This window comes from Halyomorpha halys, unplaced genomic scaffold (assembly GCF_000696795.3).
Source record: "Halyomorpha halys isolate HHAL.00 unplaced genomic scaffold, Hhal_1.1 Scaffold1088.1, whole genome shotgun sequence".
NCBI lineage: Eukaryota > Metazoa > Arthropoda > Insecta > Hemiptera > Pentatomidae > Halyomorpha > Halyomorpha halys.
This window is the reverse complement of record NW_027107060.1, coordinates 93,795-117,576: the sequence shown is the minus strand read 5'-3', so window position 1 is coordinate 117,576 and position 23,782 is coordinate 93,795. Positions and strand designations below refer to the sequence as shown.

The following is a 23,782-nucleotide window of genomic DNA, read 5'->3' as shown; positions in this document are numbered from 1 at the left end:
GCATTAGCATTACCATTGCAAAAACTGAACATTAACACCATATGAGATATTCACCATTAGTATAAATTGAAGGCATAATGATGTGTACTCTGCGAAAGCCTATTACAATCTGATAAATGTTATTGACAGTTCCCTAGGCCAATTCCAAATAGTATTAATCCTTATGTTGCTAATAGTTTTTATACAGTTAGGGATAAAAGGCCATATTAGTATTCTATCTAATCCATCTCCTAGGCAAAACATTTGCGGACATACCTTCACTTTGAAAAACATTTAATATGAATCTTAATGTTTACATTTAATTAATAAAGTAGTTAGAGCAAATAAATAGGTTTTATTAATTTCATATAATGTAAATAATTCATAACAATGAAAGTGTGAATATCTCCTAAACAAAGCATTTGTGGACATACCTTCAAAGGAATTTTTTTCTTTTTTTGAGGTCTTTAGTTCATATTTTCAGTTTGGCCACTTAACTGTGAAACACCTTGTATAATAAAGCAGCTTAAGTCAACTTAAAATAGGTACCTTGGGTGTAGGCTTAAGAGAAATCTTTTCATCTTTCTTTTCTTCAGGTTCTTTTATCACCCCCTTCTGTGAAAAATGATACATTTAAGTCATTTATTCAAAGAACAGACAAAAGTATTGATCATTTTATAATCAGGTGTAACGAACAACCACTTACAAGGAGAGTGCACAATATGTTCTCACCAACTTCAATCAAAATGTGTTTTGGTGACTCTGAAGTGAAAAAAAAAAATTGACACATGTCCAATCATTTCAAACAACAGGTTCTAAGAGCTGAGAAAAAAAAAACCCACACACACACACTAAAACTGCTGTATTCTATATCTTGAATTTGGAAAATGATATAGTAATGATTCTTCCACTAAAATATTGTTTTCTAGAGCAGATTGATGGAAAAATACAAAAGTTAAAAACCAATTGCTTTTTGGTTAAACAAATAAAAAAAAGGTTTAAATTATTAAGTAAACTTGGGATAGTTGATTTATTTATTTAAACATTTTTTTCAGAATTATTTAACCGTAAAGTAAATGATTAATTAGTTGGGTGTAGTGAAATAATACAAAAATCAGTTATATAAAATGGCACTTCCAACAAGTGGATTTTTAGCAAAAAATCAGTATTATTTTACACAGTGAAGTATATTAAAAACAAAAATTGTATTAGTAGTTAGTGTCAGGTCCATTTTTAGCACTCGAAATTCAAATTTTTTGGAAATTATAAGCTTAAAATTTTACTATAAGAACACTTCAAATTTCTTTACAGACTCAACACAGATAAACAACCATATATGTGGAAGCCTTGCACCGACTCAAATCAAATTTGAAGGTCAGCAAAGGTTCTTAAACTATGTGATTTAGTTTAAACGGGGTTTTCCTAATGTTTTTAAGAAACAAAGTTATCCAAACCTCAATTCTGTTTTTATTTTTTAATCAATATTTCTTTACAGACCTCTTTAAAAAAATCCAAGGCAGTTATGTGTGAAAGGAAAGAAATCATCCTCTTCCTAATATGTTAAAGAACTTTGAAAATGGATAAACTGAAAATGAGATACAGAACTTATACTTACGCCAATCAAACCATTATTTCATGGCTTAGAAAATTATGAACTACCCCTAAACTAACTAAGAACTTTTTTTTCAGATAATAAAATTTTCAACAATAAAATTTTTGGTGTGCTAAAACAAAATCTACAATCATTTTTTGTGTGAAAAAAAATCTATACTACTTAGTAATTTAAATAATTGTTTAGATTTATTTGATCAAAAAGCAATAAGTTTTTAGCTTTTGTGTATTTTTCTTTTATCTACCCTAATTCTATGAAACAAATACTTACCAAAATACCCTGTAGATAACTGTAGATTTTTTTCACACCAAAAATGATCATTGATTTTGTTTGAAGAATCATTTTAGATTTCGTTTTTTTTTGTTTGAAGAGCCATCGTAGATTTTATTTGAAGAACCATGTCAATATCATTTTCAAAACTCAAGATATATAAATAAAGCAGTTGCATTTATTAATTTTTTTCTCAGCTCCTAGGGCCTGTTGGATGAAATGATTGAACGATATTTTTTCAATGTAGAGTCAACATAATAAAGTTTGATCAAAATTGGTGAGAACACACTGTGTACTTTCCATATTAGTCACAACAAAAGTTGAGAAAAAGTAAAATAAAACTATAAAAGAACAATATTTTCTCTATCATTGAGTCTATATTTGTGTAACATTTTTCGAAGTTTGATAATTGGTAATCATGCAGTATTATGAAATAAAAAAGACAAAAAGTGAGTACAGATATATTTTTTTTTTTTTACAAGAAAGCATGTTTTGCATATGTCACATACCTTAGGAGTTATTGATAATTTCCTATCTCCTTTAATTTCAGTTATTTCTTCTTTCTAAAATAAGAAACATTTGTCATATAAATTGATAAATAGTTTATAGTCTCATACTTATTTATTATATATTTGTCAAAAACATTAATTGAAATAATACATTCTTCTACACTCAAGGGCAATAGGTATTAGAGATGTAAGTACACAATCAAACCATATATACATATGAACTAAAAAAAAACTAACTAACTAAATAATAATAAATAATTAATTATAAACTAAAATGAATAAAAAGAAAATTATATACATAGGCGGATAACTGAGTTAAATAATAGAAAATTAGAAAACGACTCATACTTATTAGTAATTTGAGTAAAGTATTAAAAATCTGCTTAAAATTAAGCTGATAAAAATTTTTTTAAAACTGAAATTTAGTTGGTAGTGCAATAACCAACTATTTACTCAATAATTTAAGTAATTAGTTCATAATATAGAAGGAATTAATGTAACCTGCAGAATTGGCAAAACTAAATTCCAATCTATAATTACTGCTTCACCTTTGCATTTGCACTCATAACAATGCCCTCAGTACCAAATAAATCTAAAATCCCTTCATATTTGTCACCCCATCTGTTAGGATGATGGCTCCTGAGCTGCCTCTACAGGTTACCATCCTATTCTAATCACGGTGGGAGGGTCAAGTTTTCATTCACTGAGGCAACCAAAAAACCATAATTACACCCCTCCAGACCGGTTACAAGGTTGCAAAGGTACACACCTTGACTCCCTCAGCTATAGACGGCTCCAACCCACATTATGTAACTTACAGTACCTACCATGATGATTGCAATATTCCATTTATCCTAAATTTTAGACCATTCAAATTTCATGGGAAACTGTTTAATCATACCAATCCTCTCACCTAATCCCTACATAGGTCCATTTATCCCTATAATACTTTGCAAAGTTTAAAATGGTAGTGGCCTTATGAAATTGTAATTTTGAATTTTATAGTCCTGGTAATGACTAGTTTCATTACTTAAGTCCTGAGTGTCGGTGGCTACAGAGCTATCACTGAATCTCTGCTTGCTTTAGATATCAGTAACTTAATTGAGAGAAAAATGGCGTAATCTCCTAGAGCTCTGCTTTGTCCCACATACAAAGGGAATAAGCTGGGAAGAAACCCAGACTGAATATAAATATTGTATGATGTGTTAATTGTTGACCATGGATATTATACCAGAAACAGACAGTTAGGGGTGTGGTCAGTGAAAAACACAAATAAGTAAAACTTATTTTATAAAAAATTAATTCAGGTTCTTCACTGACCACACCATTGGCATCTTATCCTTGAGAATATTATATATTTAAATGTGTTGGGTTTATGATGTTTTTTAATAACTATTATTCTATTCTGGAAGATCGGTGATTGACCATGTGTAATAATAAAAGGAAGATGGTCTGGGTGCAGTCAAAGAAAAACTCAAATAGTTGTAGAACTATAACTATAACGTGGGACAAAATGTGGGCTCATAATAAATAGTTTTACAACTATTAGAGTTTTTCTTTGACCACACCCGGACCATCTTCCTTTTATTATTTTATTCTTATTTATTTATTTATTTATTTTTTTTTTGGTAAAATGTGGTATGAACATATTAATTTATCTTTATCAATTCATGTTCTTGAATGTGGCAAATAGTTGTATTGAACATAGAGAACCAAAGGAATTGTAAAAGAGCTTGTCGTGATAACAAGATGTCACACAGTTTTTGGTTATTCTGTACTGATTTCCATTATAATCAGTTAAAGGTGAAGATAGTTTTAAAACACAAAATATATTTTAGGGGATAGAGACCAGTCATAAATTAATACTGGAAACGGAAAAGTGCATAATTAATATCTTTCTCATAAATTTATCACAACCAACCACCTACCACATTCAAAGTCATACATACTAAATCTAAGAAACAAAATAATAGCTTACCTTAGCAGTTATTGAAAGTTCTTTTTCTTCTTTAGCTTCTGGAGGCGGTGCCTTTTTCTACAAAAAATAATAAATAAATAAAATAAAAATGAAAAAAATAATACATTTCTTGTTAATTAATATTTTAATTTGAACACAAAGAAGAAAATACATTAATCACAGCACAAACTAATGATTCATTTGCCTGAATCTGAAAAAACTATAACTAAGAAAGTTGAATTAAAATATTCTAAGCAAGTGAAACAATAATCATTAGCCTCTTACTACAAGTTATTAGTTATTTCTACAAGTTATTTTAAACTAAAATTAGACTTGATAAAGAAGAACTTAGGGTAAGTAATGGATTTTACATATATCGACCTAACTAAAAACAGTTAGACTTTTTGTTTTGGAAATATACCTAAATTTATATCTACTCAATAGAATGAGCAAATGAAGAAAGGTCAAATACTGACCCTGAACAAACCATCCTTATAGATAAGGGATGAAAAAAGAAGAACGAGGGGGTCTAAAATGAGGAAACCTCTAGCTAAATATTTTTAAAAAATTGAGGAAAATATTCAAAAATACTGGTGAATTTATCTCTTGTTGAAGGCAAGATTCTTCAACAAACATGTGAACAGGACTAATTCAGGAATAGAGTAGAAAAAAAGATATGATGTTAAATGACATACCACAAAGATAAGTCTACCACAGAAATATAGATAGACCAACAGCAGTAATTATAATTATAAAGTTCCTTATGTCCCTCTTTGTACTTATGGTTTCTTTTTAAGAAATAATTACAGAAACATGAAAGATTAATACAATATTTCTTAATTTACTCACCACATCGATCTTATTCTAGCATTCACAAATGAAAAATTATTTATTTAATGTACATGAGAAAATAAGTTTTTAAGAATACAAATTCCGTTCATTATAGACACCAGATTATTCTTATGTTTAGGAATAATTAGTAGGTACCTTAAGGCTTAAATGATATATATATTGGGTTGTAAAATAAGTTCGTAGCGTTTTTCAATATTTCAATTTAATCCTCTCTGTGTTTATAAAATCATGTTTACTTGGTCAATAATGTTTACATATTCTAAAAAAGGATTAGTTGAGGTGCTTTTATCTATCAGTTTCAACCGAGATTACTTATCTTTAAGTGGTATTTTGCTTGCTCAAAATGGAAGAGAAAAAAAATCATTTTCGTCATTTAATGATTTTTTATTACCGAAAAGGAAAATCCGCTACACAGATGGTTAGCAAAATTTGCAGTGTGTATGGTGATGATGCCTCAGGAGAAAGCACCGTCCGTAAATGGTTAGCTCGGTCCAAAACCGGAAATTTTGACTTGAAAGACGCAAAGCGCTCGTGTCGTCTTTCAACTGTTGATGATGACCAAATTCAATCGTTGGTCACCACAGACAAGCCTCAATCTACGATACGGGATATCGCAGAAACGCTGAACATATCTCATGCAATTGTCTGGAATCATTTTGGAGCTGCGGGATATGTTTCTCGAAGTGATATATTCACTATTGAAGATATTCCAAGAAAAAAGAAATTATTGGACCGCATATCCATAGCTATTCCCGCCTGAAAAGAAATGATAATGTTCTATTTTTAAAGAGGTTGATAACTGGGGATGAAAAGTGAGTCTTGTTCAATAATATTGTGAGGAAAAAGTCCTGGGGAAAACGATGTGACACGCCGTTAACAACTCCAAAAGCAGGATTACATCCAAAAAAGGTTGTGCTATGCATTTGATGGAATTGGAAAGGTGTCCTTTATTTTGAGCTCCTCCTGTCCAACCAGACCATTAATTCTGCAGTATACTGTGCCCAGTTGGAACAATTAAAGGCAGTGGTCGAGCAAAAGCATCCAGCATTGGCTAATCGCAAAGGCATAGTTTTCCATCACGATAACGCCCGTCCTCACGTGTCTTTGCAGACCCGTCAGAAATTATTGGAGTTTGGCTGGGATGTGATCCCCCACCCACCCTATTCACCAGACCTTGCCCCAACAGATTTTCACTTATTTCAGGCCCTTCAATACTCTCTTAACGGGAAACACTTTAATTTGCTCCAGGACTTCAAAACGCACATAGAAGAGTTCATTGCGCAAAAATTTGAGAAGTTTTGGGAGGACGGAATTAAACAATTACCTGAAAGATGGCAACATGTAATAGATCAAAATGAGTCACACATGATTGATTAAAAATATTTACAAGAATCTGAAGTTTTCATTGTAATCACCAGTAAAAAATGCTAAGAACTTATTTTACAACCCGATATTTTAAGATCGTTGTTATAAAAAATAATTCTTCTAACTTAACATCTTGACTGCCGGAGCTCATCTGGAAAACCCATTGAAAATACGATTTTTTAAAAATTTAAATAAGCATTATATAATGTATAAAATGTAATATTTAGCCAAATAAAGTTTAAATATCCGTTTTTTAACCATAACTATTGTCATCTCCATATGCCACTGAATCTATGTATGCAAACAGAAGTTTTGTGTTGTTTTTTTTCAACTGAATTACTCAATAAGGACTCTAGAAAGTTATGATATATCAAAACATTTTCTATAAAATATTTAAACAACATGAAATAATCCAATACAATATATAAAAAAATCCTTTTGGATACATAAAAAATGTTATTGGGAGTTTGTGAAATAAAAGAATATATAGGTAAATAAATTTATATGCTTCAAAAAATAAATTTGGCAATGAAAATAATATGAAGGCGTGAAAAAATCCTTAAAAGCGGCAAAACACAGAACAATTGAAGCTGGTAGAAGCTAGGACAGTACTAAATACAGTTCAGCACAATCCAAGGTGAAAGGGAAATGCTAGAGCTCTCCCTACTGCTCCAAATGTAAGCTAGAAAAGTGACCTCCCTTGACAATAGCTTATCATCATACATGCTCCCAAGCCACCACGGCTTGACAATAATGTGTCAAGGTATTAATATGTATAAAACTTCTTATTTTCAATTTAAAACCTATAATAAAACTCTTTTTTTAGTTTAAGAATAATTATTCAAAATATCCAAAGCAATCACAAGAAAAAGCTACAGTTCAAAGCTTCTCATAAACAAATAAAACAAAGCTTAAAATTTTATATTGAGATCAGTTTTTGAAGTTCAAAGCTAATTCTATACATTAGCAAAGCATAGTAAAATATAATAGGAAAATAATGAATAGGTCACGCTAATATTACATGCCAAAACCAAATTACTCACTAATGTAAAAAATATTACATTAATTTTATTTTAAATTTCAACACATTAACAAATAAAATTTTTGCAAGCCTGGTTAATGATGAAAAGAGTGATAGTGTTGATAGTGTTTTTACTGCATTCCACTGCAGTAAAAACACTATCAACATAACGCTGTCATCACATCAAAAAAACTATCCTGAAATAAGTTAAGTTGGGCTGTTTTTTTTTCATCGCCACATTGTTTTTATGTATGCCAAAAGTTTCAGTTTATCATGTCATCTTCAGGAACATTATCTGTTTATTGGGTGGAGCTATGGATGCATATGACCTACTTTTATTGCTAATCTACTGGGTTATCAATAAAACTAGGTTAAGCAATTTTATATTAATGTAGGAAATTATTCATTGAAATTAGTAACTCTGAGCAGTTGAGCAGCAACTCACTTTTTTCTTTTTATTTCCACTTCTTGTTTATCTATTTATTCAAGAAAGTAGAATGGTGGAAATGTCATTATAAATAGGTTTGTACAATTGTGTTCTGATAACCTACAATGAGATTATGAGAGCAAAAGTGGCTTGACATTTCCACAAAAACAGAATTATTTGGATAAGTTAAATGCTTCTATCTACAAGAATAATTGAAATATAGATAAAAATAGACATGCATAAAGGCATACACCAATAGTTGCACTGTATGAACAAAAAAACAATCAATATTGGGGTGACAACATTTTATTGGTAAGATCACTTTTACTCTTAAATCCTCAAATATACTCATTCATTAGTTCTTCCATTCTTTTTTAATTTTTATTTTGTTCTTAGGTAATGCACAGCATGTTCATTATGCTAAATTATAGATTTTTTACCTCAGAACAAATGTTATGTCAAAAAAACATGAGCCTGATTAGTTATATGCATATTATAATAGTTGCTTAAAAAAGATGCTTTTATTTCTGGATGCTTCAAGATAAATAGCCTCAAGTTACTCTCAACAGAGTGTATTACAAACGAATCAATAATTTTCCAATTCAAATATCTACAGAGGGAAATTTGCTGTTTTTTTTTTTTAAATAAAAATATAAAGCAAGCAGGTTATTTTTGAACTTAATTATTTAATAGCTGAATTTAAAATTAAAATTGATCAAATAATGTTGAATATGTTTTACATCCATTTACTGGTATTAAAAAGCTCTTACAGTCCCATATATATTATGCTTAGATATGAGCTGTAATTTTATATTATAGTCAAGTACATTAGTATCAACTAATAAATAAATAAAAATACTGACCTTTCCAATTGGCTTTAGTACCACTAGTTCTTTAATTCCCTGAACTTCTTTCTGGATGGTCAAAAAAAAAAAGAAAAAATACGAAACATAACTTTATGTTTTTGATCATAAATATATATGATATTTACTTCCATCTTACATCTACTATATATAGTTGTCCATCATGGTCATGGTTCCAAAGATCCATCGGTATTTATAAACACACTCACACAATGCAAAAAAATATATATACATATGTACAAATATACATATTTACATATTTACAAATATACATTCTTACAAATAATAAAGCTGAGTTGTTTATATACAGCATATATACATTTATATAGAGATGATTCGAAAAGGTTAGTTTACACAAACTTTTTTTTTTTAAACCAATTAATTTTTACCCAATGCCAGGCTCTTTCTAAATAATGCTATGACAAAGGAAATAGCATGTGGAAAAAGAATCAGGCACCAAGAAATAGTTTTTAAAATAATTAATCGTCAAAAAATGATTTCATACTTCATTAAAAATAGTTCACTCAAACTATTCAATAATTAGTATACAAAATAACTTTATCATACTTCAAAAATAAAATTATTAAACATTATCTAAAGTTAAAGTTAATATTTTATTTTGGTGTACTTTTAAATGATACCTTAGTAACTGGCTTGAGAGATAATTTTTCATCTTTCTTCTCTTCTGCTACTTTAATTATTCCTTGCTGTAAAATTGTATAATATAGTATTATGATTATGTTGTTATGGAACCACAAATAAAACACACACACATATATATATATATATTGGTGGGCTGTTAATTTAATCTATAATGAAAAAACTTCTGTGAAACAAAAATTACTCATTAACGTCATCGCCCATTAATCGTTATCAACATAGGAATATTTAAAATAAAGTAACCAATAAATGCCAGAAAAAAATAAGCAATATGCCATGTATCTTCTTCCATCCTATAAACATGCCCAAATCATTAAAGTCTTTAACATTCCATTGTTGTTTTTAGCACGGGAATCAGGAGTTCTGTTCATATTCTCTCACTTCTTATTCTATTTCTCTTAGATAACCCAACATTCACTGCCATATATTAGTGTAGAGAGACAGGCTACTTTGAAAATATGAATTTTGACATTCTCCCCTACTTCTCTCTTTCCTCTTATAGTATTAAAAAATTGGTAATACATATTTATAAATTTTTTTTATCAGACTGGACACTTTTTGATATATTTTCCCAGATTTGTTGAAAATAATTTCTAGATAGGCATGCTCTTTTACACTCTTCAGAGCTTTTTTGTAACATATTATTCTTACATTTCTCACATCCTCTTCATTTCTGGCTACAGTAATAAACCCTAATCTTTTGGCTGTTGATAAACATTCTTTTATGAGCAAGTTCTTTTTGCCACTCGATTATAATATGTAATAGTTTTTCTGTAAAGTCAGTCCTCAGTACAATATTGTTTGCATATAAGAATGCCTTCATATTTTAATTTTCCTCATGTTTCAATATACCTACAGTAATACTAGCAATTCTGACAATTTTTATGAAGACTATAAATAGTACTAAACTCAGGCTATCGCATTATTTACATATCTATCTAAATCAAATGTCTAGATAACACAGATAATACAGTCTATTAAAAGTGGTGAAGGTACTTGGTCAAAAGTTTTTGATGTTTGGATAGAATTTCATCAGATTGTTATTTAGAAACAGAGTTGGAATATGAGGTATACTTTTAAGGATATGATTAAAACCTATTACAATTGGCTTAGTCTTCCGCACATTTATATTTAGCTCGTTTTCTACTGATTAGTGATTTACTCAATTACCACACTGTCTTTTGGTGTTTTTCAAGGCTTATTGTAGGTCATAAGGTAGGAAGGTATATTTGGAAATCATTGATATGATATTGAGAGTGATGGACGAAAAAGGGAAGGTCATTAATGTAAATAGCAAGCGAAATTGGGAATAGAGAAAAGTTGTTTTGATGGGACATAGATCCTTAGAGTAAAAGAAGAAAAAAAAGAGAAAAGAAAAAATACTTAATAAATTAAAAAGAAATAATAATATTAAAGTTAATTAAATAAAATCCTAAAAAAATATTTCAAATAATGACTTAATCCTTCAATATTCACATGTTTAATTTTCTTATGCAGGATGTTTTAAATAAGATGTTCATTCTCCAGTCCATTATCTGCTCTACATATAATCTCAAAACAAGCTTAAAAACTATCAACACGGATATGTCTTGAAGATGGTAGACTAGAGAATCAACGGATCTGAAACATTCTACATAAGAAAATAAAAAGCGAGAAATTTAAAAGTAAAACTATTCCTTGAAATAAATTCCCATAATAAATGGATATCCTTCACAACATAATATTCAAATTAGGAAGATAATAAATTACCTTAGCAGTCAACGATGTTTTTCTTTCTTCTTTGATCTCAGCAGTTTTTTGTTCTTTCTATGCAAAGTAAAAACGAAAATTCAATCCTTTGGGATAATAATGGATGATTTATGTATAACACTTATTCCATTCACATCATTTCATAAATAACATGGAATGCTTGCAATTCTTAAGCTCAATGAATTTATAATATATTGGTTAGCATACCATGCTCTGGTGACAAAAATTTAAAAAATGCATAACATACTTTTTGTTTATTGAAAATGTTTTCTCCTTCTTATTTACTAAATATTTATGAGGACCTATAGGTGAATAAGATTTAGTCTTTAGTTTTACAGGTAAAATATAATTTGGTTGTTAGAAGTAAAGTCAATAAGTATCTATAGTTAAACTAGCATAAGCACTATTAATTTTGTTACAGGCACTGATTAATAGGCTCTACACTTTAAAACCTGGTTAAATAAAACAAAATAATAATAATGAAGAAGAAATTAATTTTCTTCCTTAATTAATTCTTAAAGTTATGTCCTGTAATATAACAATCCAGTATGAAAAATAATATTATAAAACAATATACTAATTTCATGGTTATATTTAGAGTGATTTTAAGAAAAAAAATCTAAACACTTTTTTATAAGAAATACTTTGCTGAACAACATTGAAATAATTTAGATACAATCACACGAATGTTGGTTTTTTTTACAGGAAGTGACAATTTTGAATCTGAGTTTTCAAAAAATTAAAAATGATCCATTCAGAAAAAAATTGGGAGCACTCAATTAACCATCAAAAAGTATGTATTCATGTACCTTGAAAAAAGAGGGGTATTTATTTTGAAGATAACAATAAAAATTACAGTAACTTGAGCAATACAAACCTGATCACTGGTCTCATCCTTCTTTTCAATGAATAAATATTTTGAACTACTTTCATTGAAATTCATTAGGCTCAATAGACTAATATTTTTGGGGTATGAGGAAAGGGTGAAAATTGCTTTATGGAAAGCTGAGTGATGGAAGAATGCGAGTATCAAATGGCTGGATGATATGGAAGGTGACCTAAAGGCATATATTCGATTTAGAGAATGTCTGAGATGGGAAAATCAGTGGTTAAACTAGAAAACTACTAAAACTTTGAGCTTAGTAAAGCATTTTTTTGTTAAAATCTCAGTTCTGTAAGGGGAGCCAATGAGGTGATCATCCTAGATTAAAAAAAGGGACTTATTTTAACAAGTTTATTTGCTCATAACTTAAACCTACCCTATTTGGAGTATACAAACATGTTAAATCAGTTAAAAATAAGATATAATTTTTTATGTATTTTGTGTTCCATTTTGGGTTATATCCTATTGTTATGGAAATGTTTCGCTTTTTCACAAAAAAAAAAAAAATTAATTTGTTAGTTTTTGAAGTTGATAGCTAGCAAAAAAGCTCCAAAATCTGTTACTTATATGTACAATAAGACCATTTGTTGAGAAATAATAACAAATAGTAACCTTAGCTATAGGCTTTAGCATCACTAGCTCTTTTATTCCTTGAACTTCCTTCTGAAATATCAAAAATAAAACAAACAAAAACATTATGTACAGCATATCAATATTTAGTTCTTCTGCCATAATGCTACTCGGGTTAGTTATAGTCATATATACAATATTTACAATATATACAAATCTATGTAATGTTATTTTGGTTATAAATTAAAAAAAAAACTGATGAAAATATGAAATAAGCCATGAAAAATATATATTAACAAGTTTAAATGGAAACAATTAACATCAGAAACGAAATCTTTAAACACGGTCAATATATTTATTTTTTGAAAAACAATTCATCTGATTGAAATTGGACCCATTAAAAATAAGCTTTAAATGATAAAAATAGTCTAAAAAAGAAAATTTCTTAAACCTGTTTAATGTTAGAGTATTGGGTTGTAGAAATGGATCTTTAAATTCAAGACAATGTTATATTTAAAATAGAATGGTCAATTTCATTAACAGTTTATTGGTATTAAACAGTGCTCTTTTAAATGATTTTTACATAATTAAATGATCAAGAAAACAAATGATAAATTAATGTTGCCTTAAATATAGTTTTTCTTTGAGTATTAGTTAAAATAAATGAGATATCAACTGGTACCAAGACAAGGTCTGATAATTAACTGGTAAGCATTATTAACTAATAAATTAAGATCATAATTAATTAAGAATATTAGGTAAATTTAAATAAAATAAATGTTTGGACAACCCCTCTAAAGAGATGAATGTTGCTAAACCAGTAGCTGCTATATTGGTTTATCTTTGGCATAATGAATTGTACACTGGTCACATGTGATTTTCATAACTTTAGTTTAGGATTTCCGTACTGACCGTATTAAAAGATTATAAAATTTACCCTATTCTGATTAATTTTTAAGAATGTATACTTGAAAGTAAGAAAATTTATGTTACCATAATTTCTTTTAATGTTCTTGAAAAAATAAATAAAAACAAATACTTGATTACTAAATTAGGTAAGTTAAAATTTTAATAATTGCTTGACTTCATAAGTTATTATTTTTTTCATTCAGAATTATTAGATTTAATGAGTTCAATCCTATTGAAATTATTAAAATAAATAGTAAAACCTTCTTTTCTGGATTTTTAATTAATAATTTTAAACAAAAGTCCCTTTTAAAACTTATGTTTTTGAATAATTACTTAAACAATCACTTTTTAAAAATTAAATGTCCCATGCAGAATATAAATCATTACTTTCAGGCAAAAAAAGAAAAAAAATCAACTAAAATACTGGTTTCACAAATATTTACATATTTACAGATGGATGTTAATAAATAAAGTAAATTATACCTTTGTGACAGACATTTTCCTCTCGTTTACTTCCAATTTTGCTTCCTATATTAAGATGAAATAATTATATTAAAACATTTTTGGTGCATATATACTATATAAAGCAACAAAATAAAAGTTTGAACTAATTAAGAAAATAATAATCTTTATAATTTTAAATTTTGTTAAATTTGCTTTAAAACTATTCTTTAAATAATATTGTGTTATCATTAAGGATTTCAGCACAGAATCTTAAATTTATAGATATAACATTTATTTATTGGCAAAAATGTTTGCACTTTTGAAAATTGGTTAAATATGATACATAAGACTACTACTTATTACTTTGTGTTATGAAGAATTTTCGCCACTTAGTTTTTCTGAAAAAATAGCAATTAATTGTACACAAATCAACTGATTATTATGATAAAAAACAATATCCTGTAATAATTTAAACAAATGAAGAAAATTAGAAAACCGTACAACTTAACAATCTACTTTGCAAATTTATTTAAAAAGAAACGTTATTTGTATGTTATTAGTTATAGTAATATTAAATTGTTAGTTTGTTATGAGATCATATTTTTCCCCTAATACATGAATCCTTAATCAAATATGAACACTAAGTGAGATTTTGGATTTGGATTTAAGTGAGATTGGATCATGTGAAATCATACAAAAAGCACCCGCATTCCCAAAATAAGTGATTGTGAACTTGCAAGAAATATTGGATCATATATGTCGAAAATATAACCTAACCTAGATTATGGAAATTACCTATAAAAGATATTTTCTGTGTCTGTGCTTTTTATCCACTGATACGGTTTAAAATTTTTTAATTATTTACTGTGCTATCAAATGAGAAATCCTAACATTCTACCTATATATCGGTAACTCAATATTAGTTTAAAAAGTTGGATAATTCCATATGTTGGTTAAACTTAATTATTTTGATTTAAGGTCCTTTATTGTGGATTTTTTTCATTACTGAACATTTAGCTTCCTTTTTGTTTGGATCAACTAAAAATTAATTATTATGAGAACTGTCACTGAATGAACAATTTTTTTCCTCCGATAAATTTACAAATTTAGTTGTTAGATGGGTTCTACAGTTTTCTAATTTTATTTACTTGTAAAAATTAATATGGAGTATTGTTTTTTTTAATCATAATAATCAGTTAATTTATTTACAAGAAATTATTAAACATATTTTCCCAAAGTTTTTAGAAAATGATGGTCAGAGGGGCACTCAAAACAAAACATAAGATATTACAAACCTATGTAATGAATTCTGATCTTTTGGCCCAATTTTTAGGTTTTCTTAAGGAAAAAATGCCCCTCCCCAAAAAAGGAGTGGATAACCAAACATCTCTCTTTATTAATAAATGATTTTAATCATTTGTGGGAGGTATTTTTGTCTCTCAATTTTTACTCTCTGCTCATGTTTTGGCCAGAATAATTAGATTAAAACCTGGTCAATATTAAATAGTTTTGTATTATTTTTAGTGTCATTTTGATACATCCCAGATAAAGGGAACTCATTATGGAGGAGGAGGTGTCATCCTCTCTCCTCCCCTCCCCAGTAATTTGAAAGCCCAGAAAGTTGCAATTACAAAAATTGTGGTAAAACATTAATCAATTCAGTTATTATATTAAAAATTGTTTAAAAACTCTATTCAAAGAGGTCAATTTTCAAAAATGTGTAGAAAAACAGCAAATTTCATGGATATTTCCCAGACTGAGGTAAATCGGGAAATCCAGTTAGAATTCTAGAAAACTTTTTGGTTCCCTCCAACAATAAGTTGCAGCAATTTCCCTGTCCTATCTACTAGATTAGTAAGGTCAAAAATATTGTGCACACTAAAACAAATTTATAATAAATAGCAAAATCTTATAATGATAACTTTATATTTGAAACCTCTACACTTCAGATATTGAAATTAATCAATATAACCTAATAGATATTTTATCTGTTTTTCAACTTGAGCCAGAACCTACTAAAGTAGTTTTAAGAAAAGATAAAATTTATACCAATTGTTATAAAAACTTAGTTGTTTATTTTCTCTAATGGCTTATTTATTTTATAACCAACACTTTTTTTCAGAAGGGTTATGGATATAATAGTAAAATCATGTTACTAATCCCTCCCCTTCATGAAAAATGTAAACCTATCTACATGTCTGGTCACAAGCATACTAGAAATCAACAAAAATCAAAATTTCTCAAAAACATGAATTTAAGTAAAGTTCAGTTTAAATATTATGAACATTCAATTTATTTCTGTAATAGTCACTTATTTTATTTGGTTCAACACCATTATAGTTACTTAAATAATCCAATAAAACATGAATAGCTACCTTTATAGATTGCTTTCTTTCAGTAACTTGCTTTGTTTCTTCCTATAAACATAAAAAAAACACAGTTATAGAGTTAGTTACTAACTAGATATCGGAATGTTTCGATAAAATAAATTAATTTTGTATTGGATTACATTTGTATTCTGTATTATCATTTTTTGTGATTGAACTATTTAAAAGATTTTTATGACCAATTAAATTGTTTTAATTAGTGTTTATAACTCTAAAATGAGTTTCAACAGCAGGTTAGACAAATATCTGTTTTCATGTAATGTAACCTTATCTATGGGAATTTTTATTTAAAAAAATAATAATTAAAATCTGTACCGCTACAGCCCATGAAGGGTCAGGGGTTCAGTACTTTGTAAAGAACTTACTAAACCAATGGCTGTGTAAGGAGGTGATTTGGTCAGAATCACGCTCGACTACCAGATTTTTATCCAATTAACGGGTATCTGATTTAAGAGGCTGGGTGGATCCCAGGAGGGCTCCAGAACCCACAAGAGTTGACTCATGGCTTCAGAGTAACAAGAAACAATATTCGCCCCAGCCGGATTCGAACTCGGGTCCTTGGAGTTAGTAGTGGAATTTTTATTAATTGGTGAAATTATTATTTCTTTTATTAAATGATAGTAGAGGTCAGGATCTAACTTTTTGATTATTTAATATCCACAGATTCATAACAACACAATATGATAACCCCTCACCCTCTGTCCAACATTACAGAATATTTTTTATGGCATGGTGCAAAAAATGGACAAAATGTAGTTGATTAGCAATTTCAAAATACTATTCACTACATATTACTATTTTTTGTTCATAGCCTCTTAACGATTCATGAATTTTGTGATTATCCTCAAATTTTCTCTATGGTTGGGCAATAAGATTGCTCAAGTAATCCTGTAGGTAACCAAACTATTCTAATAAGAGAGGAATAGTTAAATTTTCATTCTGTGAGATAAGCATTAAATCAAAGTCAATCCTCTCATTCTCAGGCCAGAATTGAACCAACACCACTTGAAGTTGCTATACCCAATACCCAATTCAACATGCTAAATTCCTTCACACCCACTATGCCCTCTCTAATGCATCAGATTCCAAATCCAAGTGAAAAATACAGATTGTCCTCATACTTAAATCAGGTTCAGTTCCATGGAAAGTAATTTCAGCTGGTTCCTGCTAGACAAAAATATACATAAGTGTTGTCTAATCTATTAAAAAGCACTTTTTATTTCAATTAGCAGTTTTTCTTTGTCCTTAATTACTGTTTGAATTGAATTGCTCAGTAAAAATAATTTTTCCCCAATCTCAGTTTCCAAAAAACCTCTATCACTTCATTTGAAGTCTTTATTTTTCACATCCAGCATAATTCTATACTGTTACTGAAAAAGATTACCATTTGGAACACATTCATTACTCATTTTACTTATTAAAATACCTAATGTATATCTTCCAGGAATGCCACACTATTTCAACAACCACTTCATTTCCTTTACCCCTAATTCTTCATCCATTCCCAACATTCAAAATCATATTATCAAGCCAGAAAACTTCTTTTTTTTCTGCATGAACCTTATGACAAACTTCTAGCCACCATCCTAAAATCAAATATCAACAACTTGGACATGATAAAATCTCTCTAAAATCCTGTCTCCTATTCCTTATGCCCATACTCTATCATATCTAAAAACTTTCCTTTAAAACTCTATATTCCCTTCTTGGAAAATTGCTTCAGTTCAACTATTAAATATAGTTCCCAATCCTTCCTCATCTAATAACTTCTTTAATTTATTCTAAAATGTCACTGAAGGGCTATCAATTTTTAGTTTCTTCACAAGTCAATGTCATATCACATTAATTACACAGAAAATTTGTTTATTGCTTCCTTTTTACCGTTCTAAATATCAATTAATAAAATTTTAAAAACAAACAAATTTAATATCTAATAAATACTTTATGATTTCTCACCTTAATAGATTGTTTTCTTTCACTAACTTGTTTAACCTCTTCCTGCAATCATTTGATAGTGTTTTGAAAATTTAATAACACAATTATTAATACATATAAAGTAAAAATCATCAAATAAGGGCCATTTACCCACCTTAATGGATTGCTTTCTTTCACTAACTTGTTTAACTTCTTCCTGTAACCATTAAAAATTTGTTACTAACAACTAACTAACAAAATCTGTAGTAGGGTTAGCATTTGTTATAAATATACATACAAAAGTACTCAACCAAATCGGAATTAGACTTTGTAGAAAGAAGTTAAACTGATCGACATAAAGATTTTGTGGAATCAAGGAAAAGGTTTAAAAAGTTAAAATCTTTAAATTCATCACTGAGCTTTAATATCTTAGAGTTTGCTAACTAGAAAATAAGAAATCTGGCTGATACTATATTTTGTTTAAATATTTGATGATCTGGTAATGACAGCACTGAATGGGAACAAACATTGCAGTATTTTCAGTTTTTGGTTTCTGTATTTGCAACTATTATTTCCATGTACATGCATTGTTGATTGAATATATACTATGATTTCTATATTGATATTTTAATTTAATTAAACATATTCAGATTATGGGGTACCATGTTTTAAGAAACTTCGGTACACCTTTTTAGTGTTTACCTTAGACTGATGCTTGTTTATAGCGATGCTGTTCCGATTCTCTGTGGAAAAACTCAGGCTGAGGGGGGAAATATGACATCTTAGAAATTTCTGCTCAAGCCTATTTACAAGATCAAGATTTTTGGGTATGTATTAAAGGTTTTGAGACCAACAAGAAAATAGATAAAAAGTGTTACAAGATTATTTGACCAATCGAACGTGGTAAATTATGTTCATATTATGTCTACTACAACAGTCTTAGAAGCCTGGAACAATTTTGATGTGGCTTATGATCTTATTAAACTTACACTGCATGGTAGACTTCTAAAAATCCCTTTTCACAAGAAAACTGGAAAAATGCAAGTTTGTGAAAGACTATGTTGAATAAATTATTGTAACTACCATGAAATTAACCAACAATGTTAAAAGTTGATAGATGGGTAGGTAAATATTCTTCTTTTAGCACTTCTAGAAAAAATATTAAGGGCATTGAGAGTTCTGGGAAAAATGTGACTGAGGATGCAATCAAAACAAAATTGTTACAAGTTGTTTCCCATTTTAATTCAACTAAATCCCAGTGGTGTACAGATCCAATTTATCCAAATTGAGAAAAAAAGTACTTACCAGTAAGTACAATAAACTTGGAAAGTTTTTTTTTTTTCCTCATCTGTCTAGGTACCTTCAATAGACCCTGATCTTGTAAATATGTTTTGACAGTAAATTTTCAGATATCGTGATGCTCATAATTCCCAAGTTTTTTTTTTTTTAGAAAATGATACAATTATTCATTTACATCTACAAATTGTTTTTATAAATTTTATGGCTAGTAGATTTGAGTTAATTCAAATTCATAGATAGTTACCTGAATGACTGATCTTCGCCTTTCTTCTACTTTTTGAGTTATTTGTTCCTGGAAAAAAAATTATAGCAATTATTGAATCTATCCTAAAACTAAAGTTTACTAAGCTTAAATTTAATGAAAGATAAATACACATGAATTTAGAAAACACTTTTGGCTATGTTGAAAATGAAAGGAATCAATCATCAATACCTTGAAATTTTTTTATGAAAACCTTAAAACTTTTAATGAGAAAAAAATAAATTTTCTTAGGTTTAATATTATGAAATATTTGTAAAATTTAAATATCCATTGAATTATTGTAATATCAGGTCATTAATAAATAATAGTCAGGCCCTTGCAACCAGTCCAGTTTTTTATTCACAGTAATGCATAAACAGTTTTTAAGATAAAACCTATTGATGGATAGTTAGATATATATAACTGGCCTCAGTTTAGGTATTCTCCTGAATGGGTGAGTAAATAAGCATTGCCTTCTTTGATGAGCTTTCAGGGCTTGAAAACAGAAAATAACCCTAAAAGCATTTTTGGTAAGTAAGGTGGATTCTCTGCTCCAGTCTGATTTTATATCTCTTATTCATTCTATAGCCAAAGTTCAGCCTTGGATAAACTTTAGTATCATATGAAATGGATCATACAATTAAAGCAAACGTGATTATGGCTAAAGGAATTTCTCTTATTAGAAATTAAGCTTCTTCGTTACCGAGCAAACTATAAGAACTATGATTAGTAAGGTAACATGAAATCCTTTGTTATTTTTAGTTATTACATTTATGCAAAAATACACAAAAAACTAACTAAACTATTTTGATTAAAAATCTAAAATGTGCCTAATTGAAGAGTTAAGTGGGAGTTAACCGTGTTGATGATTTTTTATTCCTATTATGAAGACTGGAAAATTCAATTTTAAGCTTCTCAAAACTTCTACAATTTTAATATTTAGGATTATTAAGAAAGGTGCTGTTTAGAAAGGAGTATTTAAAGTATTAAATTTTGTGTGATACTCTAAACTTTGGATTTGATATTTCTGAATTCCGGAATTCTTTATTTAAAACATTAATATTGTAATTGACTTTTATCCTCTCAATATAATGAATCAGTAAAAAAAACTACCTATATTAAAATTTTTAAAAGTAAATCTAATTATCTGAATTTTAATATTTTCAACAAAAATTGAAGCTCAACTTGCGATCCTTAGAATGTAATCATTATTTTTTAAAACTTAATTGCATTACAGTGAGGATTTACTAGTGGTTTCCAAAAATTAAGGGAGTTTGGTTTGTATTCAACCTCACACAGCTAACACAGCTTGTGTTTAACCCCAAAATATGCGATTTTATGCAATATAAAACTAGTATCAACAGAATGTCCTTTTCATGTTTAGAATTTCTGTTGAGGTTTGACTGTATTTGGAGCTACATAACTAAAGATGTAATTGTATAGAAATCTGGCCTCTACTTATTAACATTATAAATCATTGGTAAATATGTAAGCTCATAAAAATGTTATTTATTATAAAACAATGTATAGTTTTATACATGATTTTCTATTCTTTAAATCACACAGTAGGTATTAGCCCTATTGAATTAAATGTTTGTGGTCAATTGAAGACTATAACACTACATAACATATGAAAAAAAAGTTTAAGCACCTGTTTCGTCACTTCTTTCTGTAATGCTGTTTCTTTCTTTTCTTCCTTCTTTTCTTCCTTCTTTTCCTCCTTCTTTTCCTCCTTCTTTTCCTCCTTCTTTTCCTCCTTCTTTTCTTCAACCTTTTTCTTTTTCTATAATACATATCACACATTAGTTTTCCTTTACATGGCCCTTCATTGAAATGTATTCATTTAAAATTTATTCAACACCTGTTGAAAATGACACAGTTATTCAAAATATATTTAAATATAATGAATAACAGAAGTGATTCTTTTTCTAATACCATTTTTTTTTTTATTTTAATGTAAGAGTATCATTATAGGATGAAATGAAAAATTATTTCTTTCTCTGGTTGCCTCTTAAGAATAATAAAAACAAAAATATTTAATAAAATTATTCTTTGACTTGAAAAAACACTAAAAAGTAATGTTTAATAAAAAAGGTAATGAAAATTACATGTATGTTAAGTTAACATTTACAGAATATGTATATGTTTGAACTTTTATGAAGAATTTTTATAATTATAATTTTTTTAAATATTATCATAAAACAATATCATTAAATTAAATTTTAGAAAACAAAAATATAATTAAACTGTATAAAGATGCATACTATGTGATATTAAGATATAAAGATTTCTTATAAAAAATAGTCAAGTTGAGTCCTTTCATTATTGGTCCTTTAGATAATCGTTAGTTAATGAGTGAGTTTAACTAAATAAATAAATAGCAAACATTTATTTAATTTTCATAAACATGATTATTCACAAATAAATTTAACAAATGACATCAGATTGATTTGTGATTCATTAATGTATAATCTCAAATTTTACTAAATTTGAAAATTGATAACATTAACAAACCATCATAATTGATATATTAATCAACATAATTAGTTTTAGTAGATTGTTCTAAAAGATTATTAAATAAACATATTAAGTTTACAATTAATAATGTGATTGAAGGTATTAAATAAAAAAAAAAGTTCAATTAAAATTTTACAGGAAATTAGGGTAAATCTTACTAATACTACTACTACAGAGAAACTATTATTGTACTTAAATATAATACAGAATGCTTTACTAAAAAAAGAATACTTACTTTTTTTTTTTATATAATTTAAGCTTACCATATTTTTAAATCAGCCAATTGTTATAAAAGCTATTCGGAACCAAAATAACTCAAAGATGAAAAACAAAGCCTGTTAAGTAATTAGTATTCAAACTAAAAAAAAAAAAAAGAAAAAAAAAGGAATGAAATAAGAAAAATATAAATAAACATATTCAAAGCAGCCAAATAAATATCAAATTATGATTTTAAAATAAAATATATAAATATTTGAGTTAATAAAGAAGCTCTACCAACAAAGGAACACGAAACCAGTTTTAAGTATATTATACTTGTTATAAAACATCAACTTTATGATTTCTAATGTATAATCATCTAGTAAATATTTTACCTCTACTTTTTCTTTTTTCTCTTCATCTTTCTGTAATTAAGTCAAACTTTAATTAATGAAACATTATATATAAAAAGCATCAAACAAAAATATTTAAAACTAAAACACATCTACTCTAATATTTTAAATTTATATGCTTAGTTGTTCTTTTAAGCAATATAATTTACATACCAACCTGGATGTAGAATGTTAGCTCATTTGATATTTGGCCTAGTAACTTACCTCTCAAGAATTCATAAAATCTAACAGAATAATTGTAATCAACATTAGTCTGTTATTTTGCAGACCAATATTTCTCAGGAAATAGACTAAAGAAGCAAATAAATAAAAACAAAAATTTAACTGAGATAGACAAATATTTTGTAAATAATAAGTCACCAAAAAATAAGTGTATATATTATCGCTATATAAGGTAAGTGCACCATTTTTATTGACATGCACTAGTTATTTACAGGTTAACCTTTGTTATTAAATATTAAGAGTTTTATGCCAATCACAATTTCAAAATTGGTCAAGATTGGTGCCAGTATTAGCACAGAGTTTATTCTACAACTGGCACCAATTTTTAAATGGTTGTTGGCTCCCAACTCTTAATATTTACTAATAAAGGTTGATCTGTCATTAACTGGTACACTTACCCTTCATATACCTTCATGTAGACACACACACATTTTTTAATTATATATATATATATATATATATACCTCATATATTACACATATTTTTTACATGGCCCTTCATTGAAATGTATTCATTTAAAA

General features: G+C 27.9%; 1 protein-coding gene across 1 annotated transcript in view; it reads right to left on the bottom strand.

Annotated features, from left to right (window-relative positions):
* Positions 1-23,782, bottom strand: part of bent (projectin protein bent) — a gene marked incomplete in the record, with an annotated part of 246,334 nt that overhangs the window by 144,288 nt on the left and 78,264 nt on the right. The window contains 14 exon segments of the mRNA XM_067045412.1: positions 529-594; positions 2,371-2,424; positions 4,349-4,405; positions 8,856-8,906; positions 9,497-9,562; positions 11,265-11,321; positions 12,760-12,810; positions 14,110-14,154; positions 16,446-16,487; positions 18,414-18,455; positions 18,547-18,588; positions 19,915-19,962; positions 21,563-21,694; positions 23,022-23,051. Coding sequence (XP_066901513.1) covers positions 529-594; positions 2,371-2,424; positions 4,349-4,405; positions 8,856-8,906; positions 9,497-9,562; positions 11,265-11,321; positions 12,760-12,810; positions 14,110-14,154; positions 16,446-16,487; positions 18,414-18,455; positions 18,547-18,588; positions 19,915-19,962; positions 21,563-21,694; positions 23,022-23,051 — 783 coding nt within the window.